The sequence below is a fragment of the Xiphophorus maculatus genome, chromosome 8, assembly GCF_002775205.1.
Source record: "Xiphophorus maculatus strain JP 163 A chromosome 8, X_maculatus-5.0-male, whole genome shotgun sequence".
NCBI lineage: Eukaryota > Metazoa > Chordata > Actinopteri > Cyprinodontiformes > Poeciliidae > Xiphophorus > Xiphophorus maculatus.
The window spans coordinates 19881166-19908313 of record NC_036450.1 but is presented as its reverse complement, the minus strand read 5'-3'; the positions used below and the strand labels follow the sequence as shown (position 1 = coordinate 19908313).

Genomic DNA, 27148 nt, shown 5'->3' with positions numbered 1-27148 from the left:
ACACAGCTAATTTATTGTAATTCTGGTCCCAAATTTGTTTCTATTTTTCACCTACATTTTATGTCGAACCTAAAACGTCAAAAGTCCAAAATGAAATGAAACACTATTTGATTATGCACAGTCAACATTACAAAGAAGTGATGTTGCCAAAACAAGATCCTCTTACATGTTTCTCATTTATCAATGCACATTGCTTTATGCCTCTGACAAACAGTGGTGACATTTCATACAATATCTTCTTGATTTTTACCTTTTACTGTCATGTCTAGGTATGTTAATATTTAAAACATACACCAACCATTAAATGAGCATTGCATGACCTTTGGATAAAAATTGCTCCTCTTCACAAACTGAATTTGATAGAAAAAGCAGCTCAGCTCTGTAGTTAAAATTGGATTGAACGCCATGCTCAGCATGTCATCCAGCCTCAGAAGCGTCACCTAGGCTTAGAAAAATTATTATTCAACAATTTGACCGAGCAATGCTTCCACAACAACCACTGTCACACAGTTGAACACACTTTGCTTTGTACTGCATTTCTGGTGCTTATTGTATGAGTTTACAGGACAAAAACCATCTGCAGCGGCAGAAAGTAGAAACCATATGGAACTTTGATGTAAAAGCTGGAAAAGCAGATTTTCATCTATGCTTTTGAGCATTTTTTTCCCCCTGGAATTTAATTGATGATTTGAATGGATGTTTATAGATCAAGAAACGACTGGACACCCAGAGGAAATTACATCTAAATCTAGAACTCTTACCTTGTCAGCTGAAATTTCAAAACAAATATGGAGAGTCACTACTGTAAAACTGTACAACATAGCCTACTGCAATGTGAATCGGAATATTGTAATACATTGAGTAGCGTAAAATACATTGTAAAAGATGGCAACAGGCTTTAGATTCTGGAAAAAAAATTGAGATCTGGATGGAAGTTTTTCTTCAAGCAGAACAGCAACCCTTAACAAAACAGCAAGGCTGCAATACTTGTATTAAAACATACAGTACTCCTGTGAAAAGAAAAGGAAGAGTCAAAGTTCAAACCTAAGTCCAATAGGAGCTACAAGGCCTTATTATTGGCCTTCATGGTTCACATAATTACATGTTAAAGCACATTTTCAGAGGTTCATTAATTTAAAAAATGAAAACCATAGTTTCTTTCCCACTTAACAATTTTGTGTAATTTTGTGTTAATCTATCACATAAAATCTCAATACAAATACATTAAAGGCAATGGTTATGTGTAACGAAACATGCAAAACAAGTACTTTTGCAAGATGCTTTATCAGTAATAGCTCAGGGAAAACCGTTTGTGCAAATGGTAAGTATATGCTGTAATTGTGAAGAGATGAAGGTCATAATCTTAACTTAATCTTAACCTCATTCACAAAGCAAATGGTGCATGTGCATATCAAGCTCAAAAAGTGTCAGAATGTTTAACATTTGTTTCTATTTTTTTAAATGGTCACAAACAAAGCAGGCACAAATGGGGAGAATAAAAAGAAACAATTGTTCCTCTCAGTTAGTTAGAGGTGTCAATGGATAGAGCTTTTAGGCAACAGCTACAGCATCTGTGGCAGACTGTTTCTTTTTTTATTTACTTACTTTTTGCAGTGGCTGCATTATGTAGAAAGCAGAAGGATTTCAACCATAATGTGCGAATAATGTCTGTTTTCAATGCAGCAAAACCCACATTGAAAACAGCATATTTGAGGACCAAATCTTCATTTGCGAGGACTTTATGGACTTTGTTTTTTGGGGAATTTGTAATGGTGTATTACAAATTCTCTGGTTTGCACTGATCCCACCCACCAATGTTTTCTTGGAAAACCTTGTGTTGTACTACTGATGTAGGTGTTTGATTGATTTTGGGGGGGGCCACACTATGCATGACGGACGACTAACACTGCACATAAACCCAGAGCACATCATCAGAGTTCAGATCGAAATGCTGTCAGAAATCTGATGTTTACAGATGCTTTAAATCACAGGTGTCTAACTCCAGTTCTGGATGGCCTCTGCCCTGCAACTTTTAGATGTGCCTCTGCTGCAGCACACCTGAATAAAATAATTAGGTCATTAGCAAGGCTCTGGAGAACTTATCTACACGAGAAGGAGGTAATTAAGCCATTTCATTCCAGTGTTTTGTACCTGTGGCACATCTAAAAACTGCAGGACAGCGGCCCTCGAGGACTGGAGTTTGACACCCCTGCTCCAAAATCCAATCTAACAGAGCCAGATGTGCAAATCTGGGTGAGACATATCACAAAAGACTTGTAACTGGAAATTGCAGTAAAAGGAAGTTCTACAGAGTAATGTCATATATATTGAAAACAAGTCACTTTTCAAACAAAAAAAAAAGTTAATGGTGGTACAGTGACAGATTTTTCCCTCCATCAAGCTGGAGCTAACCTTTTAAATGTTTATGTCTGAGTAAGTGCTGGACAACTTCAGCTCTAAATAACATTAAAACTGATAACTTAATCGAGATAGACTCTTAACATCAGAGGTCTGTCCCTCAGTGTAATAAAATTAAAATATGAAGAACATGGTGTTGCATTTTCATTGTGTCACCTGTACCAGTGGTATGCTTTGCAACATCACACACAAGATGGATTATTTAAGATACACAATTCAGCATATTTTGGAGCCGGGGTCCCGTGAGGACGTAAAAGTCAGAATATATGAGCTTTCACAGCATTAGCTTCTGCCTTTTTGTTTGTGATTTGCCACTTCAATTCTCTATACCACCCCTGAAGTGGTCTTTTGAGAGGAAAAGTAAATCAGAACCAGCACTTCTGTGTGTTTTCAGAAACCGTTATATTCCATGGGAGCCGTAGCATCAACTTTTCTCTTTAACTTTAGATTGCTTTGCAACTTACTGGAGCCTGGACAAAAACAAGCTCTTTTACAGGCTGAATCCAAAGCCCAGACGTTCAAAAGTCGGTGCTCAATATGACTTTGTGGCTTCATGAAAAAGAGGAGGAGAATGGTGCTTTTTTTTTGTCTAATTAAAATGCTGATCTGAGTTAGGTACAAGATGAATCCTTTTTAAGTAAACCGTTACATGAGATGTTGGCTCATCACACTAATGCAAGATTTTATTTCTCTGCTGCTTAGAGTGAGTGGGAAGAAGGAAAGCAAACTGTTTTACTAATGCATTTCTCTGTCTGACAGTCGGGCATCATCGCTTTAAAGAAATGTAACTCAGTCATCCCCCAGGAGCTTGTGCAAGCTATCACTCAAAGTGGGAGTTGAAAAGCTACACCAGTACAGCAATAATCTGATTTCACACATACTAATCTCCACGAGGACAACAGAAGCACTGGGAATCTGGATTTAATGTACCTGGCATGTTTATAGGCGATAATATCAGTAGCAATGGTATCTCTCTTTTTCACCTCTAAATGCAATGTCTCGTAAATGACAGAAGTAAAACAACAGCTGTTGGCTTTGTAAACAAGCCAACCTCCGTGCGGTTATTTATACATCTGCACATCTTTCCGTTCCCTCGCTTTATCATTTTCACAGCCCCAAACAGCTCTCTCCATCTCACTTGAGCAGACAACCACCCTTTCCGAGGTCCCACCCTCCAGCTTTTATCTTCTCTCAATCTTCCACTTCTCCTTATAGCCATCTTCCCCCCTTTTGCCCTCCTGCTTAAAGTCTCAGTGATCTGACCCAGTTAAGAGATGTTGCACGACTTTGGCAGAGGGACTGTGTCTTGTGTGTGGCCCTGTGTGCAGGTTTAATATGACCGAGGTCTGGAAGCGAGTCTGGTATCATTGGCTGCCTGACTCTTCCCTAATTAGACTTGTTAGCCGCCTCTTGGCTAATGACGTCTAAATTGCTTGCAGATTTCTTGTGTATCTTTTGTCTCTTCTCAATCTTGATGTCCCCTGCTCTTTCTCTCTCTGTCTTTCACACATAGACACTCTTATTTTCTGTGCATCTTCTTGTTCATCAGACTCCCTATGTGTGTCTTGCTGTATTCTACATCCTTTTGACTGCATCTGTTCTCCCCAGTCACCTTGACTTTGTTTTGCGCGTCCTTGGCTTCCTTCAGTGCAGCGCTCTCACAAGCTTCCAAAGCCTTTATGTCTTCCCGTCTTTGAAAAGCATATTTCCTTTGTATTACAGTTTTTTCACTGTCAGTTTTTGTCTGAACTGTCTCTAGATGCAGTTGTCAGAACTGTTTCATGGGACAGTCCAGGCGCAGTTTACACATAAAATCTGAGTACATGTTATTGTTCTTTCCGTATTCTGTGTGTTTAATTAGACTAAAATGAAAGGTTTAATCATTCTTGTAACCCTGTTTCAGATGTAACCCTGATCCAATACACCTGAATCAAATGAAAAGCTTGTTAGCAGGCCTTTGCCTGTGGTGGCGTGCTGAAGAGGTCATTCAATAATGGGATTCATCTCTGTTGGAGTAGGTATGCATCTAATCCTGCAGGACAGTAGTTATCCAGGACTAGGGTTGAAGACCCCAAATGGAAAACATTCTTATCAAAATCATAATACAGAGAAAGGAAATATGGATTATAATTAGCTTTAGTACAGTTGACAATTGCAAAAAGAAAACTCAGGAATCAAAACATATTAGATGAACTGCTAAAAGCTCAAAAGAACATGTACCTATAATTTCAAAATATAAACATTGTTCTGACTTTCATGTTATTTCAGTCAGGTATTATGACTGATGGCAAATTCAAAAAGTCCTGTGTTTGAACATGGCAGGATTGTTGGGCTGCACAAGCAAGATGAAAATGAAAGCCTTCCCTAAAACTGTTCATACAAACTAATGACAAAGCAGCCAAAGCCCAAAGAAAAAGCTTGAGAGAGCTGAAGGAGTATTGAAGACTGGCTATTTCATTCAACATGCATTTAAATGAGGGCTGAAGAGTTGCACCTTGTGTAAACGTAACAAAAATTTTTGTATGTAGTGAACAACACATACAGTGGACATTTTCATAGAATTTGTGTAGCTTTTATCTTATTGGTGAGCATAACCTCTCACTTGCTGGTCAGGTCAGATTTTTTTTTTTTTTTATTGTCAAAGTTTCTGGCATTCGTGGTAGCGACTTCTGATCTTTCTTTTAGCCATCTGTACCTATATCTTGAACTTCTGTACTGAACAGAACTGGGATTCACAAATGAAAGGTAGATGTGTGTAGATGGTGTGTTTTCATCCGTTTCAATATAGTTGAAATATAATATATTTCAATATAATATAATGTTGTACATGCTCTGATCCATGTAGAACATAAATGTGATATTACAGCCAGGCTGGTTTGGTTCAGGCACTGAAAGCTTTGTCAGACACATTTGGTAAGAATGGACTGTGTAATTTTTCACCTCTTAAGTAATTTCCGAACTCGCCAGTGTCCCTATTTTAAAGATTTGCATGCACACTATATTTCACAATGTGGAAAATCCGAATGGTTCATTTTTTTCTTCTGGTAGCAGAGTGAATGAACGATAATTTAGATGTTTTGAAGATTAGGGTAATTTTAACAAAATCAACGGCGTATTTGTTTTGATTAACCTGGCAAAATCAAATGTGATGGATAAAGCGTCTAAAAATTTAGAAGAGACTAAAAGAAAGCTGAGGTCACAAAGTGAAAATGAATGAAACAAATGAAATATTTACATGCTATTATTTTGTAAAATATCTTAAAGAAAACATACCATTTATCATTAGATTATTGCACAAGACAGTTTATTTTCAATCATTTTTTATTCGATTTAATAATGAGGGTCCGTCTGAAAATATGAGTTTATGGGGCAGGAGTTCATAAGTGTACTTCTTCCTTCTCCTTTTTAACCATGTTAACATTGCTGTACAAAAATATGTGTCTTTTGCGCTCCTTGTTCATGTGTGTGATTTTATATTTCTATCATGTTTGGAATAAATAAATAAAAATCATGTTTATATTAACCTGTAATCTGTAGGAATGTCATTTTGGCTCTTGATGATTTGTATGAACCTTTTTTTTTCCTTCATTGGTTGATAATACAAAATAGTGCTTTGTTTTTTAACAAGTTATAACAAATTATAAATACAGACTTAAATACTCGAGTAAGCATCTGACTACACCTGTGAAGATAATAGGAAAAAGTCCAAATATTGGTTGAGATTTCCTTTGAAATGCACAACAATCAGGTATAACATTATGACCACTGACAGGTGAAGTGAAAAAGAGAATTTATCTCTTTATCATGGCCCCTCTTGGTGAGTGGAATTTATTGGGCAGCGATAAACACTCTGTGTTCTCACAGTTCAAGTGGCCTTGCTTTTAAAATTTATGGATTTCTTTTTCTTTTAGGTATTGTCTGCTCTAGTGGCCTTTATGTAACAGTTATCAGACAGGAAAGTGGGTTATAAGAAAGGAGTATGAAGTGTTATCTGGCCAGATACCCGCAGCTCCTCTGGGGTATTCCTGATCTGGGGTTGATATCTTTTACAAATGGGACAAGGAGGTAAATGGGGAGAGCTGGAGGCAGTCAAGGTTTGTGGATGCATGTGGGTAACAAAGGCTGACCCGTGTAAAAGACAAGCTATTGTAGTTGAACTTACGAAAGACATTAATTCTTGTTCTGATAGACAGGTGTCAAAACACGTAGTTCTTTGCATTCCTCAGCACATACGGGTGCAGCGCTGTAGACTACGTGTGCATGCTGACCCCTGAAAGCGCAGACAGCAACAATATATACGCCTGTTGTAGAGAGTTTTTTTTTTCCTCAGCTGTTGCAGTAGGCAATTTTACCACAATAGAGTCAAAGGCTTTAATACAGAACACTACAGGAGAATCCTTCTACCAGCACCGATTATAATCTACAGTGACTCTAAAGAAAGTCTGACTGATTGAGTTTCAACAACATTCAATTCCACTTCAAGATTCATAAAGCAAGTCTGAGGAGAACTGAACTGAATAATGTTCCCTGCAAATAAGCAACAGTGATTAAGGAATAGCTTAAGGAGTTGACTTGGCCCCCAAACTCGCCCGATCTCAATCCCATTAGCCATTTTTTGAAAATCGCTGGACAAATAGGTCTGGTCCATGTAAAACATAAAATATTTGCTGCAAACATGTTGCCAGATTCTACGACAGACTTTCAGAATTCTAGTGGTGCCCACATAATTTACTTTACTTCACAATTTACATTACTGTGTTCGATTGACAGCAAAGGGGGAACCAATGCGTCATTGAACTGCCTTCTAGCTAAACAAGTGCTATATAAATAAAAATTCTTCTTCTTCTTGCTGTTTTGAACTGGAGAGAAACATATTCTTCATCACAGAGTCTAAGGAATATGTGTACATACACATATTGTTTTTTGGGATGTTTGAATATTTGCCTGCCCTCAGTGCTGTGTGAATGACGAATGAGAGTTGAATATGGAACATGGTGTCCTCTGAGTCAGGCATCAAACATGCCTTATGTCCTTTGGTATCTTGTGTTGAATGGCATAAGCTGCCTGTCAGAGGAAAGGATGCCGGTTAAAATTAGCCTTTTTTTTTTCAAATAGATGATTAGAGTTGCATGTCATGTTCTGACAGCCCACTGGCTTTCTTATAAGAAATTAAGCAGGAAGTAAACAAACTGCACAAGCTCTCCGCGAATCTATAAGTTCGGGTCAAGGGGAGAGTTATCAAGGAAAGTTGATTAGATACCCCTGTTCATCATTTGTCACTAGGCGGGAGGACCAACCTGCTGTTTCTTCTATCAGAATCCTAATTGCTGTATAATTACCTAACGGCTCGTATCATCCTGCAGGGCGGGCCCACAGACAAAAGCTGGGATGGAGTTTATTCACCGGCTGCCGGGGAAAACCGCCGCCAATGGTGTTTCATAATCATGATTTATTAACACTCTCTGGGTTGTGTCGGTTCTATTTGCTGTAATGTAACACAACAGATTGGAAATGTTAATATTTGTTGTGGAACAAGCAGATTGCGATCTCGGCCGTGCTCCGGCGCTGTGGGGTGGATGAAGTCAAACATATGTCCTTTAGATTCAAAAGAGCGGTGCACGTTCAAATGCACATGTACAGTGCTGATTTTAGGATGGGCCAGACATGCCTCTGCACAGCATGTACACCGTAGTAATTGCATATAACCCATCCATAAAATTGGGCATAGGCCATAATTCACAAATCCAAGAGTGGATTTGGGAGAGGGGGAGAGATGATTGTATAGATAGAACAGAGACACTCAATTTTCTCTGCAGCGTATCCTGCATGCGAGTGCTCATTAATCACTTAAACAAATGAAACACGTGATGTTCCCAGCACACTGCTGGATATTGAGTGCCTGGATGCTGTATTACAGCTTCTCTGTTTAAGCCAATAACATGGTTCTTTGGTTGAGTATCTATGGTGCACGACACCGTTTTTGTTCTCTGTGATCCTGCTGCATTGAATTTAAAATTACATTTAAGGAGCTATTTTCAGAACATAGTTTCCATTCGCAGGGAGCTTGACTTTGCGTCTTCTAAAGTCGGAAAGCATAAACGGCTTTGTGTGGTTGACTGAGTATCGCTTTTCAAGTTTGAAGACGTCCAAATTATCCTTCATTTTGACGACTTCTTGGGCTCGTTGTGTAAAGTTTTCCTTGTCTAAACTAATTACGTCAAGAGAAAGGTCAGAACCTTTTCAGACCAGCAATCTTTGACAGTGTGACTGCGAGCCACGACAGGCAGACAGAGTGTGTGCATTGTTTATCTGGCTGTTTATTTTTGTGCGAAATAAGTGCGCTGGTTGAGAGGAGATAAGTAAAGCGTGGCCAATGGGATCAGCAATAGAAATTACATGGGGAGATTCAATGCAGACTGACTACATCTGTCTGTTTTTTCTGCTCTTTCTCGCTTCATTTTACCCGCACTGTCGCTCCTCATATCCCACACTGATGCAGCCTTGGCATCTTAAGGGCTAAGCCTTGAACAAACACGGCCCACCAGAGAGATTAAAGGCTGAATAAACTGGTGCCAGAGCCAGCTTCACTGTGCATGAACTCTTCTGACTCAAGTTTGTCCCCAAGACTTTTTAGACTAATGAGCTTTGAGGACTTGAGATGGCATTTCAGCAGCATTTCGAGAATTGCTTGTACTCGTTTGCCCCGTTTTATTCCAAATAGTTCCTTTTGTTGGAAAGCTCTGACTCTGAATGTTTCATATTTCAACTTAGCATTCAAATATGTATTCTGATGAACACGTTGGCCATCGTTTACAAGCGTCACTGTGTAAGTCATGTTGTGTGATGGCCTTTACAACCTAGACTTGAATATATTTTGCAATAGGAGCCTCCAGTGATCCATTTTCCTTTGCAAAGCCAGGATAAACTAAGGAGGACTTCGGTGTTCTGACTTCTGCTGACATATTGCAGTGGGTGTGACATTTAGCTATGCAAAACAACTCAACATTATTCAAAAATTTGGCCTTGCGCAAATGTCAGAGACAAAAACAACCACGTGCTGTTATGCAATAGAAGAAACAACAAGAATACCTTTTTTACTTGTTTTAGAAGGATCAGAGCAGATATTTAGGTACCATAGTCAACACAAATATCTGAATGTCTGAATCCAAATTTTCCGGGTACGGATGTGTAAGAATGGCATCAGAACATTGGATTTATTTTAGTTCAATACATCTCTATAAGAATTAACCCCAAAGGGAAATTAGATGTTATTGTGATAGTTATCTAACTTTCTTTGGTCATTATAAGTGGCAAGAAAGAACTTAGTTTTTACCGCTGATGCATCCCATATTTAACCACTAGAAACCAATGGAGATTAGCTTTCCAGCTAACAGCTATTAAGAACAAAGTTTAGACCAAAGTGGATTTATAAAAAGTAACAGCAACTTCCATAGCAAAAGGGTCAAAGCAGTTCATACAAAACATATATTTTTAATCCTGGTATGGATAAGAAGCTCTTTGGTTTTTAAATGGATGGGGTTTCGCTATGCACCCCAATCTAATGTGAGCGTCAGTGTAAATAATCCACAAACGCAAATATAACAGAAGTTAAAATGTATCACATTTGTGTGAAAAGCTATGATGATTTTGATATTCAAGTTGCTTTAACAGAGCAAAGATCTGCTTTATTTTTGGCCTAGCTCTAATTGCATGGAAAGATTTATCTGTGGCAAGTAAGATACTAACAACTTATAACCTCTCAACAGATCCTCGATTTAGAGAGTTTAGCCTTGAAGTGACACTGATTAAGTTGATTCTCCACAATTAATTAATTATTATGTGAGGGGTGATAATTTCTCTTCATGCCTTGGAGTTTAATACTAGTGGAATTGAAACTGAAAATGTGGCATCAGAGAAAACAAACATGTGATGTTCTGAAGATTCCAGTGTCATTTTGGAGAAGTTTGTTGCTAAACCCAGGAAGATCATAAAGAATAAAGTTGCATTCTGTAGCTAAGTGACATGTTAAATGTTTTAGACTCTCATGCTTGTAGTTAAGTTGAAGAATGCATCAGAATTATTAAATACAGTCTGCATATCTGCGGCTTGTTTGAACAGCTTCATGAGGGAGTTACCATTTAATTAGACCAAAATGCATCATTTACAACGCTCTCCTTTAAGAAGGAGCTGACCCAGAGATTTAGTGAGACAACATGAGCTACAGCCACAGCTGCCAGCACTTCCCTCCCTGATACCCGGGGGCCTTGACTATAATAATTTGGCCGACAGCCTCTATACACAAAACAAGAATTGATGCATTTATTTTCCACAGTCACACTATGACAAAACAGATTTCCCCTGTCATCTGTATTTCACACATTATGTATTGGCTTGGGCAAAACATACTGCCCTATGTGTTTTTGTTTTGTTTGTTTTTTTGTTTGTTTTTTTTGGTTAGGTTATTTTTCTTAGAAGCCTTCCCCCCTGTTCTCTGCAGTAGTCCGTTTAGAACTCATTGAGAAGCCGCATATGCAGTCAGAGAATATTTGTGTTAAAGTAGACGGCAGCAGTGCCGTGAAACAGTTCTGCAGCAGATTAAACCCAGCCTTTTACCCTTGAGCCTACAGGGAGGCATGCAAAATTTCCTTTTTCTGCATCTCTTTTTCTGATTTATTTCCTCCTTTCCTTCATTAAAACAGCCTGTTCCCATGCATCGGTAAATAGATTTTATTGCCCTGCAGCTTTTTTATTGTTTATGGAGGGATACAGCTGGAATAGCTTATAGTTTACAGCTTATAGTCCATGCTGCCATTTTCTTACATAATACTGCAAAGGAAATGGAGGGAAAAGGTAATCATATTTACAACTCTTTTTTTTTCTTCTTTTGATTTCTTTTAAGCATTTGTGTCATTGGGGCAAAATGAAAAAAAAAACTGCGTAAACATTCTCATGACTCGCGTCGTCACACGTTGCTTTGAACCCATTTGACGTGTTTATCAAAAGCCCCACATGATGCCCGTTTTTCCCTGAACAACCTCCCAAGATGGTGCAGAGTGACGTGCGCTGATTTGTTCAGAAAATACATCTAACAATTTTAAAAACCAAAAGAGGAGAGCTGTGATCCTCTCAAACAAAAGCACATTTCTCCTTCCGCTCCCCTCACTCTACTTCCTCTGTCTGGTGTTAAAGCCACTACAAGCCATCGCAAACACTGATAACTGCTATCTTTTGAGAGGTCACTTATGGCTCTTTGAGTGAGAGAAAAACTGAATGATCGTCTAACATGAACCAATCCAGGGAGGTGAGAGATATGCTGAGTCTGTGTGTCTTTGCCAGTGCCTGTTTGTATCTCTGGAGGCGTAGCCAAAATCATTTTCACAGGGTACACAGCAGCCCCAGGATGTATACACTCTGCCCCAGTAACAATTTCTTCTGAAATGTCAAATAAAACTGTTAAACAACAAATTGTCCAAAGCTCCACTTTGAAAGACGAGAAGAAAATCCTACTGCTAGAAATCAAAAAACGGTAACCACATACTTTTGTAAGGGAGGTGGTATTGTGAAGCTAATATCGTTTAAAAATGCACTCTAAAAGTCCAAAAGATTGAAAATGTATTGTACTCACGGCTGAAACCAGAAGTATACACATACTGTACATTTCTCACAGTAGTTTGCTGTAAATTTGACCCATTCCTCCTGACAGAAATGGTTAAACTGGTCTGCAGGCCATCTTGTTTGTACAAACCTTATCAGCTCTGCCCCAATTTTTTTTATTGATCTGAGTTTTGTGATAGAACCTCCAAAAAAATTGACTTTGTTGACCGTAAGCCACATAGCAACTCAATGGCCTGTTTGCTAAGGTTCATTGTCCATTTGAAAGTCCCACTTAGCCATAAGCTTTAACTTCCTGGTAGCCGTCGCAAGATGTTGCTTCAATATTTCCTGACAGTTTTCCCCATGATGTGATCCACCCTTCAGCAAAACAACCCCATAACGTGGTCTTACCACTTCTGTACTTCACAATTGGTGTTTACTCAAGTTTACTAGGAGTTTGTCCTGTTGCAAGTCGAACACCCTGCTTTGTTGTGTCCTTAGGCGAAGTTCTCAACTGACTTTGCCTGCCGGTGGTGATCAGAGGGCCCGAGTCACACTAACCTCGATTCTGTCAGACCCCCCCCCACCACCACCACCACCACCACCACCACCCCAGGTCAGCTGTGGTTACAGTGTAGTATACCACCGTTAGTGAGAATGACTGACTGTAGTGTAACTCACTTTGAAGTCCTCTGGACTTGATAAAGTGCTCTGCAAGTAGAGGGCATTTATTATTGAGCATTTACCCATTGCTAGCTTAGAAAACAATGGTCATTATGGTCTGACACTTGAGCTTTAGTTTCATCAGACCTCAGCTCATGTCTCCAGAAGTTAGTCTTTTTCCAGCTGTAAATGAGTCATTTCACTGTGGAAAATACTGGCACTATCTTACCAGGTTCCAGTAGCACCTTACTGAGTTTTTATTTTTATTTTTATATTTTTATTAATTCTACCTAACATAAAACAAGAAGAGTTTAGGCTGATTTAAAGTCAGACAATGACGGTAAAAAAAAGTTACGTCTCTTGCTACAGAGCGCATGTAAACTTTCAGTTTTGCTTTTATATATGACTGACCCTGTATATGCTCTAGAGTTTTATCTCTTGTCTAAAGCCATCACTCAGTCATGCATCCTAGTGTATCCTCCTGCAAGACACTTGATTAACGAAATGGGTGTGGATTTATGTAGCCAGAGTACAATAGGGGGAAGGTGTGCAGGCAAGAAAGAGGCTATGCGGGAAGGAAAGGAAGCTGTCTGGAAGTGTGATCTGTATGTGAAGATGGCTCCTGAGCAAAACTCCAGCCCGCTTGTTTCCTACGCAGAAATATTGGTTTCCCATCACAGAACGGGCGAGCAGAGTTCAGGCAGAGGAGCAGAGCGCGCTCATGTGCGGCTCAAACGGGAAGAGCACAAGAGGGGAGAGGGGTGCGAGGAGAATACCGGGATTGTGAGGATTCATATTGTGTTGTACTCCAAAGGGAGATTCAGAGAAATCCCAATTCATTAGCACTAAATGAATGCTCATTGATTCATTAATAAAATTGTTCTTCGGAGACATTACGAAAGGAAGGTGATTTGCATGGCGATAGGAAATGCAGCGCGAGGAGGTATCCAGCAATTCAGCGACATTTTGTGATGCATGGCGTTAGCTTTTCCGAGGAGCCCGTGGAATGATAATAGCATCAAGGAGGCCCTCGGTGGCTCTGCTGCCTCATATCACACTCAGTCATCTTCACACACAGTAAAGTCAGCACATTTCTGCTGCCATTAAATTTACTATGGCTCATTGGGGATTGACAGTGCACACCACCACTGTCATTGTATGCCTTATGAAATTCAAGAAAGACTCACTTCTTTGTGCTGGGAACAATCGTTATTGCTAAATACTGGCTTTGAAGTGCTGGCATTTTACGCTTGAATGTTATTTATTATGCAGCTCACCTCATCAAAAGACTTATTTCTAGCCAGAAGCCGGGCACTTGAAGTGGCGAATGGCTAATTGTTGCCTGCCCCCCGTCATAGATGTGGGATCATTTTAGCTTTTCAGGCATTATTCTGTTTTAAACGTTTGACTTTTAATTTAGTTCCATGTAGCGACAGCAGTGACCTCAAACAAGAGAAGAGAGGTTCAACGGTGACGTGAGCTGACTTGAAAATCCACAGCAAAGAGCTTCTCACCTATGCACACAGTGGGCTACGGGGGAATGATGAGAAACTTTAATGAGACCCCAGTTAACTCACATCTGCAGATTATTTGCAATGCATCACAATCTTATTGGCATGTTCTTTAGAGAATCAAAACTCAATTACCGCTATCAATGTGTGGCAAAGTCATTTGACAGGTTATTAAATTTTAGAGCTCATTCCAGCTATTTTATGTCTTCTGCTTTCAAACATTTTGTGTATGCAAACAGAATGAAATGAAACTTTCGCTACTGCAGCTCACTGTCCCTTCCAAGCAAATGTTTGTGACCGACCAACGCAAAGCAGTTCACACAGACGTTATTGTAAACGGAAGAAAATCGATACAAGTTTCCAAACATTTTTACAAACAAAAATCTGGACAGATGCATTTGGGATTAATCCGCTCTGATACCACTAAATCCTTTGGGAGATTACCAGCTTTACACAACCAAAGACTGAAATTTCTTTCAATTTTTCTGTACAAAATAGCTTAACGTCAATCACATTGAATATAAGATTAATAATTTTGTCACAGATTTTCAGTTGTGTTTACTGTAGGTATGGCCAATGAATGTGTCATTCTAATACACAAAGTCACAGTAAATTAGGCAAAATACAAAAGAACACCTTACAAAGCATTACACTTTTGTAGCCACTTGAATCTAGCATTCTACAGCAGCAACATGCAGACTCATGCAGACATCATGCAGTCTGCTGCAATAAATCACCCATTTGTAGAAATGTTATACATGTGATTTTTGTTAAACCAAATTTCCAGGTTTATCAGCCAGATGTAGCATGAAGTATACTTTTTGCTCAATGCTTACACTTTGCATCACAGGAATTCCTGTGTACTATTCAATTAATATGCAAAATATGGAAATGGATATTTGTCAGGTGAAATGAAATGTTCTTTTTTGTTTGTTTGTTTTTTTATTCTAGTGATTCAGAACAGTCTTGACAAAAGTTCAAGACTGTGCTGTCCTGGGCGATGAGCCGCCTTGCCCACATTAAAATCTGTCTCTGATTGTCATGTAACATATGGTTAAAAAGTTCAAGGGCTGTAAATACCTTGTAAAACATTATATTAATACTATGAAATTATGAAAATATAAATGGTAACCTCAGAAATAAGTTTCACAGCTTGCAGGAAAACTCATCAACTCTCTGATGTGAAAAGTAGTCTCTTTCTTCATGTTTCTTCAAAGTTTCTCTTTGTCATAACAAATTTTCACTGCTTCAACTCAACTAGGTCATTACCCACAGTTGGCTTTAAGCGTGTTTGTGGGCCTTATTGTGGGCTAGGATGCTGGGCCACTGTGGGTCACTGAACAGCCACAGAAGTTTGTACAGCCCGACCATTCTGCGCATTTTTTTACACTCGCATCGAATCGCTCCCGTGGATATTCTGGCAGGTCTGCGTCACGTTGTGTCATTCAGTGGCCGGTGTAGCTAAATAGATTTAAAATGTAGCAGGTGGACAGAAAGAAATCGCTGTGTAAATTGAATAGAATGCATCTGGGGCTTTGATGTGTATGCGAGTGTAAATCAACACATGTTGTATATTTAAAGTCGTTTATAGCTGAAAGTTGATTTTTTTTTTTTTTTTTTTTTTTTTTCTACTGAATTTCAGAACAACAGTTTGTTCTTTGGACATCATAGAATTGGTAATCTCCCCCCTCATGGTGGGGGAATTGCTTTGCTTCTTGAAGGTCTTTCTGACTGCATTTGGCTCACATATTTCCCAAAGCAATTATAGTCGGGGTGAATTTAGTTGTCTTCTGCTCTCCATGGTGTGCTGTAGGGAATGTTTTATTTATTTATTTATTTATTTTTTTCTAAAGCAGAATATGGACTGTACTATTTGCTTTTTGGCCAGAGACACAGCGCCCTCTGCTGGCATGGAGAGAAAAACATTGTCTGGTAATTTATGAGCAGGTGTTCCTGTGTGATACAAATGTGTAACTCCTCTTTGTGTTACAGGGGTGTGCGAGTGCTTGGATTTCACCAGCGGGACGACCTGTGAGCGCTGCCTGGATGGTTACTATGGCAACGCTTTGATTGGCACTCGTGGTGATTGTCAGGCCTGCCCTTGCCCAGGCCTCAGCAGCTGCGCCCAGATTGCAGAGACCGGACAGGTGGTCTGCACCAACTGCCCTGCAGGACAGACAGGTGACGGGAGATTCCTGCAATTTAAGATGATGTGCACGGAGAGTCAACAAAGTAAATGAGGAGCTTTATGACAAGATTCAAACCACGTCTCCATAAATCAGCTTGTTACCGAGAAGACTGTCATTTTAAGTCGGCTCATTTGCTTTTCCTGTCACTGCGAAGGGCCACCAGTGATTAAGGCACATTTAATCAGCGGATTTAATTTAATTAGAACATAGTCTAATGTTACACGAAAATGACCTCCGGCACTGCCATCAAAGTCCCTCTCACCTCCTTTGCCTTTCATTGTGCGCGTGCAGGCGTGCGCTGTCAGATTTGTGAAGATGGCTACTACGGCGACCCCCTGGGAACGTCGGGGACGTCTCGCCCCTGCGCAAGGTGCACCTGCAACGGAAATGTGGATTTCAACGCCGTGGGAGTCTGTGATCACTTTACCGGGCGATGCCTGAAGTGCCTCAGGCACACAGAGGGCGACCAGTGCCAGCGCTGCAAGCGGGGCTTTTATGGGGACGCCCTGAACCAAGCTGCCAGACAGAAGTGCAGACGTGAGTCACTAAGAAAGCATTAGAAAATAATGTCTTTTAATTGTTTAATATGTATAGAGTTGTTTTTTTAACAGAAGAGTGCCAATTGCAAGTTTACACACATTTATTATAGATAAAATTATTAATTTGTCTTTTGAATCCCTTCTTAGAATTGACTTTTAATTTTAAGATAATTTAGAAAACAAATGTGTGATAGAATAGATGTGAAAATAGCAGGTGTACTCCTTTGCACACAGGATCAAAATCATATGTACACTCTCAAAAATATACATGCCCCTCCAGTAATTTATGAAAAACAATCCCTTAGAAAATTGCTGAAGCTATGTCATTCCAGAAATCCGGCATTAGTTATTCCAAACCTTGCTTGGTTGAGATCATTACCTTGATGGAACATCCAACTACAATCAGCATTCATCAAATTTAGAGATAGTCGTCTGTCTTCATCATTTTGTTCAGTACCCAAGCTGCCATTGAAACAGACCCTCAGCCAGATGCAGACAGTACAGTATTCTTGGCTTTGAAATCCTCATCTCTACACCCACAAACATATTTTTTGGACTTTATAGGCAAACACTTCAATCCTTGTCCTGATTTCTCCAGAAAAAAATTAACTTTTCCATGTGGAAAAATGTCAAAATTTCAGTCATGCTTGAAGCAGTTTGGAGCAGGGAGTTCTTTTTTAGTTAACACCGACTCAGTATGTCGTGATGTTAAATTTGCTTCACCATGGACAATCACACTGATGTTCCAGGGTCTTGGGCTTAAGCTTTAGTAGTTCCTGAGTTGTTTTGCAACAGCATATTTTGTAGGAATGCGTGATATGTATCGGCACTAACATCCAAATCGGCCGATATTAGTCGTTTTTAATATAACAGTGTCAGTTTGGTAAATTAAACTGGGCCAATATTACCAACTAATACTTTTTTCCATCTTTGTGCAATTTTTTGTCTGGGGAAGGAGCTTGGTCATGAGGTGTTTGTTTGATCATGTGACAGTGACAGTGATGTAGCACACGATTGTGGGGAACTGAAGCAGAGAACCAGTGGTAAAGTCAGCAGGGCAGTTGTTTTTTCAAAACGTTGAAAGGATAGTTAAACATATATAAAATATCAGCCATAACAGCAATATCAATAGTGGATATTGCCCCAAATTTTCATCTCGGTGCATACCTGTCTAAAGGTTGACTCTATGCCTTAAAACCAACCAGTTTAAACAAGCTACATGATTTTTAATTGCACAATTGGTCAAATATTCAGTCACAATTTTATCAGGACCTTGTTTGTGGCTATGAAGAACAAGTAGCTTCCCTGCAACTTGGCAAAATACATTTATACAGATATTTTTGTGTTATGTGTGTATAATTTTGACCTTGAGTGGTTCAAAGAAAAATCCACATTTGTTGTTTTTACAACTCACCAAAGGTGTATATATAATCATTCTACCTTGGAAAAAGAACAGGTTAAATGCAGTAAAAGCCCCCAAATTATAAGGAGTGCATGCAGACTTCTGACTGCACTATACATTTTATAGTATAGTGCAGATATCTTGCAAAAATATCTAAAATCCTTCCATGTTGCAGATTTATGGTAAATGAACTTACAACTGTCCACAGGGACGTACAAAGTTATAACTGTGAGTATAGCTGGTGTAGAACTGTGAAAGATATCAGAGTCCTTACAAACTCAGTTTCTAAATGTTTTAAAGAAAACTGTGAGAAGAATTTTGTCATAAATTAAGACTTTTGTACATGTCTGTTAGCTGTTTTTACACTGCAACTCCTCAAGAAAAAGAAGTTCCCATCAGACTGCAGTAGAAGGTTTATAAAGTTTTACTTCTTGTATAATCAGTGGTACTGGGATTCAGATATTTCTCTCGACAGGAATGCAGGAATATCTATTTGAAGCATTCACTTCTGGTGTAGAGGTGCACATTCTTTTTTTTTTCTTTTTTCAGGTTACTAAAAGGCTAAAGTTTCAAATGAGATGAGCAAATGGCTCAGAGTCGAATCACTTTTAAAAAAAAAAGTCCTTGAATTGTTAAAAGGTAAAAAAGAAAATCAGCGACTGAACTTTAAATAAAGTTACAAAGGCAGGAAACGACCCAAAGTACCACAGCGGAGGTGTTCATTCTTCCACTTTCATATTCCTTTTCCTATTTTTCTCCTACCTGTAATCCCCAGTTGAATTTATCCGGCAGAACAATGTTGCAGAGGGATGCTTGAATTTCCATGCTCCTGTCTGTCATTTTGTCTAATTCTCCCTCCAGCACTCAAATGAGATAAAACTAATAACATATTCCATATGAAAAGGAGATGCATGCAAATTTAAGCTGTCAACAATATAACATTATCTTTACGTTAACTATTAAAATGCTTTATTTGTTCTTCTCCAGCATGTCGCTGCAACGCTGCGGGAACCTCCGGGCCTGTTGACGAATGCCACCCCATGACAGGAAATTGCCGTTGCCTCGCTCATGTGACCGGGCGAGATTGCAGCCACTGTGAAGTCGGCTTCTTCAACCTTCAGCCTGGCATTGGATGCGAAAGGTAAGTGGATTCCCACCGCATCTGAAAGAAGGCCTGTATGAGAGATTATGCATTGAACCTGCCATTAAGACATTATCCTGCCTTCACCAGGTGTAAATGTAACCCAGTCGGCTCGGTGTCGATGGCCTGCCATCCAATCACGGGGGAGTGCGTGTGTCGCGCAGGGGTGGAGGGGACCCTGTGTGGCTCCTGCCGTGTGGGCTTTTTTGGATTCTCCTCACACGGCTGCAGAGGTACACTGCCTTACATCAGGCATTGCAGCTGCCCCCTATGCCCTTGTCTGATCGTTCAGTACAGATCACACTTGAAAGCTTTCTCTAACTCGTAAATTGTTTACCCTCGCTTCCTAACTCCCCTTCTCGTCTAAACCCGCTTCATCCAGCCTGTAACTGTGACCCGATGGGCTCCGCTTCCATGCAGTGTCACGGCAACGGCACCTGCCAGTGCCGCCGGGGCTTCGTGGGTCACAAGTGCGACAAATGTGAGATGAATTATTTCTATGACCGAGCCACTCACCAGTGTGAGGAGTGTCCAGTTTGCTACGGCCTCGTCAAAAAACATGTGAGTATCTGTAGAGATCATTTCTGTGCTGATACGGGCACCCTGGTGAAGGAATTTTGTGAATTTCAAATGCGGTTTTAATTCAAAGGTTTGGATCCAGGCCTGGGTTCTGTCTGCATGGCGTTTGCATGTTCTACCAGAGTTTATATGTGGGTTCTCTCCATGTACTCTGACTTCTTCCTACAGGCCAAAACATGACTGTTAGGATAATTAGTTCAGCAAGATTGCCCTTGAGTGCAAGTGTTTCCAGTGACTTTTCACTTTTTCACATGCAGCAAATAACATGTGCTATTTACGCTACCTTCATGTGAGCTCTGTAAAATTGTGCAATCTCCATGCAACAGAACATATTCAGTATTTATTTAGTCTGTATTTCAAATTCTTCCAAATTTTTAAGTTTATATTTAATTTTGATTGTATTTTAACAATGCATTTTGTTAATATATAGTTGTTTATATTATCTTTCTAGATATTTTTATATTCTTTGGGGCATATTTAGCTGCTGTCATGCTGTAACGCGTGAATTTCCCCACTTTGGGATTAAAAAAAGGCCTGGCATTACCAAATTCTACTGTAAATTACCTGATTTGTGTAAATAGCTCTCCCCCTGCCATGCATTTTTGTTTGCTTCATCTATCTCCATTTTTCCTAATGTCTCATTTTGGGTTTTTGATTTTGTCTTAAACACTTGGTTGCTGCACTAATGTATATAAATAGGTTTCACACCTACATGGTGTTTCTTGCCTTCTTGCTTTCACGAGGTGCAATTCTTCCCTTGAAATATCACATTCCCCCAGAGCACGCCGCCTTTGCAGACCTTCCTGACAGCCGTATGGCTCCTTTGGATTTTGGAGATTGCAGTTATACAGTGGATGTGCATTGAAATAGAAAGGGACATTTGCCCTAATGATCTTCTGCGCTTCTTTCTGTCCCTTTGGATCTGTTGCATCCCACGCTCGGTGCGCCAAGACTCTGTGCGTCCCTGGATTTCCCTTCTGAGGAGAATCCAATACCTCTTGACATGTTCTGCCTTTATGTCCTGCACTTATTCTTTTCCCCTTGCAGAAGTGGCTGGACGTCCTCTCTGGACCAGCACCGTTCCTGTGCGAATGCATTCAGTGATTTCCACAGTGTTAGCAATTCAGTGAACATCCCAACCCTTGTCTTCTCTGAACTCTTGCAATTACTCTTCCTGTCCTCTAACATCCCATCCCCCTCCCACCGGTCACCCTCTTTGCCTCCCTATCTTGGTGCTGACATTTTTTTTTTCCCCCTTTGGATAAAACATAAAACAGAGAAACGGAGTAACGTCATGTCTTTGCAAAATCCTTCATACCCTGAGAACTTTTTCATTTCTTGTCAAAAACCAACAATCGTCATATTTTAAGAGTTTCATATTAGGTCATCACAAACTACTGTAAAGCTTTTAGTGATTAGAATCTTTAAATTGCAATTTTTTTTGAGGAGCAATGTTAAATAATGTTAAATCAATATGCTTTGATCTAACATGTGCTGTTAGATCATGTGCTGTATGTTCAAGATCGATGTCAAGCTAATGTCAACCTCTGAAAGGGTTTCATCCACATTTGCCCTACATTTCAGCTCTATCAATCTACTCACCAACCCTAACTCTCACTGCCCCAGGTTCAGTAAACCACCACCATGCTTCACCATAGTGATGGTGTAAATCTATTAGATGGACTGTCAGTTTTCAGCAACACGTTGCGTCTTGCTGTGGGTCAAATAGTTCAGTTTTGGTCTCATCTGAGCAGAGCACCGTTTTCTATGCATTTGCCGTGACTCCTGCATGACTTTTCACAAACATCAACCAGGATTATTTCTGAGCTTTCTTTCAATGATTTATTTTGTATTTATTGTAAAGATGATCAAACCCAGAAAATAAGAGTTATGTAGAGCCAAGAGTAAACTCTGAAGACTTTTTTTTGTCACCTGGCAGACACTTTGGTTACTAAGTAGCAGAAAGCACAGCTGATAATCATATTGGTCTTGTGTACAACTTATGGCACATCTTCCCCCTTAAAAAGATGTGTGATCACACCAACATTTAATACATCTATGACTGTTTAACTGCCAGGACCAATCACGTCCCTTTCATTTCACTTTCAGACCTGATTTTTATTCTCTCAAAGTCTAATCTACTTATCTCTCGCAATGCTTTCCTCCTCTGCCTATGGCACACAGAACAGCGAGAGGATCCAGATAGGAAGACGCTTTTCCATCCCTTATCGCGTTGTTGATATTCATTTATTCATTGCTTTTGTTGAAATACTACATTTTCATGTGTTGGTGTACTAAGAATTGAAGTCACATCTCAATCTTTGCATCTGAATAAATGAATACAGATATTTTAGAGCCACATTATTTTATTTTTCTCGGCTTTTTTTTATATAAACAAAAAAGCCTGCTCTCCCTCTGATTCTTTTAAAATCATGATGTTGTTACAGGCCGAAAAGCTTCAGACTCGTCTTCAGGATTTGGACAAGCTCCTGGCTCACTTTGATTGCCGAGGTAGATTTGGGAAGCGCCACCACCCACTGAAGTACGCCACGACGGGGCTTTATGAAGGGGAGCACCAGAGGGAAGATACTTTTCCCAACGCGCTGGAGGATTTTCTGGCCTTCCAAGGTACAACAGCAAGAAAGCAAGAGATAATTCCTCGCTCCTTTTGATGTCCTCCCTCCCCTTCCTCACCCTCTTTTGTCCATCACTTCTCGAGACACATGACAGCGTTCGCCTTGTGAAACACGACTCTAGCCTGTTCCCCTTTGTGTCTGTTGCGGCGCATCCTGCCTGGGAGATGATAACCATATGAGCAATCGGGGAGCGTGGCCGAGACGTTTGACGTAACGCCACCCCCGGCTTTCTGCCGCGCATCTCTTACCCCGGCGCGCCGGCGTTGCACGCGAGGCACAACAAAGCGATTAAATCAGGAAGCAGGCAACAATACCCGACCTCTCCCAATTACTTTAACACAATGCTGATATATCCTCATTATCTTTCGAGGGGAACAAGGCTTACAGGCTCAGCTGCACAGGCCAAATGGAGACAAATCATAACAATATAAAACAAGGCACCATGTGACTAACTTAATCCCTATTGATATGACAGAAAGTGCATCTCTAATCCCTAGTTTATAGTGATTATAGTTGCAATGCAGATAACAGTTGTTGAACAAATCCTAACACCCACACCACTCGCGCACACATTCCAGCCATGCTCTTTAAGACACTGGGTGGCCTGATAATGATATAATGAGCATGTGGGAGCCACAGGCTCTGTGTGAGCACAAAAACAACCCATGCTGGGACACACACTTACTTAGTTTCAATTCATAAGACAAAGATAGAATGAAGCAACAACCGACACATATTGTACTGATTGGACTCACCCCCTAATTACTCATAAACTACAAAGCGAGTGTGACAGAAGTGTCGAAATTTGGACAGACTCCCACATGCTTTTTTTTTTTTTTGTCTCCTCTCTAGCAGATAGGCGGGAAGGATGAGAGTCCTTGCACGAATTACCCCGGTAAATGAGAGTTTAGAGAGCAAGATAGTTGCGAGCTACAAAGAGTAGGGGAAGAATAACATTCTCTGTGAAATAATCCATGAAAGGCTTAATGCGGTTTTTATTTGCTTTGTTCTTCCAGAGGCACGGGAGGCCTTCATAAAACAATTTTCCTTGCTGGAAGCTTCAGCGGGCGCACTTTCAGCTCAGCTCCACGGCATTACATTTGCTTTGAACTGCAGCATCAGCTTGACGGTGGAGGAAGACGAGGACGAGGGGAAGGATGAAGAAAGTACAGGAGCGTGTCGAACCTTCACCAAAATCCTGTTGATGATCAGGGCATCCAGGGATCAGCTGAAGCAGGCAACGCTGGATCTGGACAATGTGGTGGGTGACACACATGCCCAGTACCAGCAATTTGTAATGCTGAGGAAACAACTACGCCACCATGGGTGGAGTATATAGACATAACTGTTAACTTGCTGCCCCAATCATGATCTCTACACTATTAACACTGGGATTAATGGAAATCATCTGGGTCATTTCACCCGTTTGTTGGGTCGTACTCCCACTTTCTGCTCACATCTTGTGCTAACCTACATCCATGTTGTGTTAACCCTTTTGCAAACCCATCTACTAGATGCTTGTGATGTTGGTTATAGAAGTTTTTTTTTTTAATAAACTATGGCAATAACCTGAAAAATATTCATTCTCATTTAATTAAACTTATCCGTATACCTCATTGACATTAAATTTTACGTCTTCTTGGCACATTTCCTTGAAACAGATCATTAGTAGATATTAGATAATTACTTTTAATGTGTTGCCAAAGCAGCTGCTAAAGAACAAATTAGATGACCTATAAGAAAACATATAAGAAAGAAAAAAAGAGAAGCTACCTTTTAGTACTGGCAAAGACCAAAGATCGGATTACCTTACTCATGTAAGGTTTTCCTTTTTTTAGCAAAAACTAAAAGGATGCATTGGTTTCTATATTAAAAAAAATACATATGTACATGGTGCCAGATTTAAGTGAAAATGTCTGAAGTTCTATCGTTATTCCAAACAAAGCAGGGGCTCCTCTGTCCTATTACAGGTGTATTGACAGTTTCTAAAGGCTGCATTGCACTCCAAAACACTTTGGATACAACTGAATCAGTTGTATCCAAAGCACGATCAGGCAGACCGAAATTGAGTGTGGCATCAGAAAATCAATACATCAAGCTTTGTTCATTGAGAGAAAAGCAACTTCATCAATTTTTAAAAGATAAAAAAAAAAAAAATGCTGCAATACAAACGGCAAAAAAAAGTCCCGTCAACAAAAGCCTGTCTGGCAGAGGTCTCAGAGGACGAGTAATAGTTTCTAAACCACTTCTCACAAGGGCGAAAATGGGTCCGAAATCCAAGACATGCCAGCAATTCACAGCGGGTGACTGGATAAGAGTCCTCTTAGAGAAAGATTCTTTCTTTGAGATTTATGGCAGTAAGTGAAGAGTGTATATATGAGGATACAAACAGGAAACGGAGAGCTGCAGAAAACAAAACCCTCAGTGGAACAAGGTGTGTAAATACTCGGCGGGGGTTTAGGATGTAGGATGGATGCAACAGATTAACTGCAGCCTGACCAAGGAGAAGTAGCTCTAAATTGTTTAAAGACATGATGTACACTTTAGAGAGAGTCCCAAAGTTAAACTGGAATATAACATTAAAGATCATACATGACCAAGAGGGACAAAATGAGTGTTTTACAAAATGAGCATCTATCATTTTGCTAGGTATGATTTATTTTTTCTTTTTAGCTATATCTGATCAAATCCCTAATAGGTAATGAGTCTCATCTCTAGCTTTATACATTCACATATAAATAGTGGTAATAACTAAAACAAAATAACAAAAATGATACAGCAGATATTTCTGATCAAAAATAGTCTAAATATCATATTATTTTTGCTCTTTTTATATGTTTTTTTAAAGGAAATGATCAAATAACATAAAATTGTAATATATTTTGAAAACAAGTTGGGTGCATACTATAGTATTAATCTTACATAATTATATGCACACTCCTTTACTGGTATTCTGATGAATGTCTCCCATGAAGTTGCACTTCAAGCACATGGCAAAATTGGTAGAGTTCAACTACGTTAGTTGGTATGGTTGCACTGTTCCACTTGTATAAGCAAAGTCCACAAATCAATAAGTTTATTGTTATAGTTTTGGAAAACCATTCAGGAAGCTTAATTCAAGCCATTTATGCGTGTTTGGGATAATTGTCAAACCATGTCTATTTTTCACTGTCAGAAAGACTGAATCTCAAAATGGCTTGAAACGGCTCACCAATAAAAGAAGCACCTTCTCCAAAATTGACACCATCATGCCAGATTATAATTTGCCTACATAGACAAACCAAATGGCTTGTGAAACAAAGGTTTCATAGTCTGACTAGACAGTTGTTAATTCAGCTATAATGACCAAGAGGAGAGTTTGTTTTTGGAGTCAAGTTTAGACATTCATTCCCAAGAACAGTGCCCCACCTGTTAAGCCTGGCGGTGACTGAACAATCCCTACACTGCTGTTGTATTCATGGAGTAATGAAGGAAGAGCTACCTAAAAGTTTTCTAACTTTACCTTAAGCCGAAGGCTAGATGGTGAAAGCAGTTTGTGTTCCAACAAAAAGACAACCTCAAACAAATACAGTTTTTTTTGGTCGATAAGCAGGCTAACATTCGCCGTTTTCTTTGGTTAACCCCTATTTAAAATTTGTGGTGCTTGGTGGAAAACCAGCCAATTTAAATCTGACCATTTCTGTTGATAATGGCTATTAGCCAGACCTTGTTAATGGCTCCAAAAAATACTTCTCTTCATCGTCCTGAGAGACATTTATCCAAATATTAGTGTGGGTGTATCTATATATTTTATCCTATATACCAGATTTTAGGCAGAGAAAATCCACAATGTTTTTTTCACCCAATTCTTGTTTTTTATTTTTTACTAATTAATTATATATATTATGTTATCAGTCCACCATTAAAGCAGGATAGTTTAAATAAATCATTAAAAGCCTCAAAATATTCCAAGTCATACTGATAAGTGCAACTTCACATCAAACTGGAGCTATGCAAACACGCTGAGATTACATGTGACAAAATCTCGATCCTCTTATGATTATGGAACGCTTCAGGTTAACAAACAATAGACCTCTGTCCCACACATCTAAATGGCAAACTACTTTCTCCAAAAGCAAAGATTTAACCGGTCTTTAATGGATTCCTAAATTAACAACACATTTGGTGGCCTTTCATTGTAAGCCTGGGGATGCAGGAAGCTTTTATGGATCCGCCTGTCCTCTTATTTAGACTTCAGAGTGATCAGTGAGCTTTTTCTAGCTAAAGTGTAATTTCCTCCCTTCTGATCGTCTTTGTGCTTGCACAGACGAACTGGACCTCTGTAGCTCTCATCACTTGCAGCAGCTGTTTGGTTAATAATCAATCGACAGGCAGTCTTCCAAAAGGAGCAAAGAATTGAGCAGCGTTAATTGCAGTTCGCTCAGTTTGTGTGCATTTCTCCAAATTGGATGTCACTCGGTAAAGGACTCTGCGTTC

At 39.6% G+C, this 27148-nt stretch overlaps 1 protein-coding gene across 1 annotated transcript in view; it reads left to right on the top strand.

Moving 5' to 3' along the window:
* Window positions 1-27148, top strand: part of LOC102228440 (laminin subunit gamma-3) — a 129810-nt gene that overhangs the window by 87610 nt on the left and 15052 nt on the right. The window contains exons 13-19 of the mRNA XM_014468646.2: window positions 16179-16367; window positions 16667-16912; window positions 19304-19457; window positions 19548-19690; window positions 19840-20018; window positions 22484-22664; window positions 23689-23933. Of these exons, the coding sequence (XP_014324132.1) occupies window positions 16179-16367; window positions 16667-16912; window positions 19304-19457; window positions 19548-19690; window positions 19840-20018; window positions 22484-22664; window positions 23689-23933 (1337 nt within the window). The remainder of the gene's footprint in view (window positions 1-16178; window positions 16368-16666; window positions 16913-19303; window positions 19458-19547; window positions 19691-19839; window positions 20019-22483; window positions 22665-23688; window positions 23934-27148) is intronic.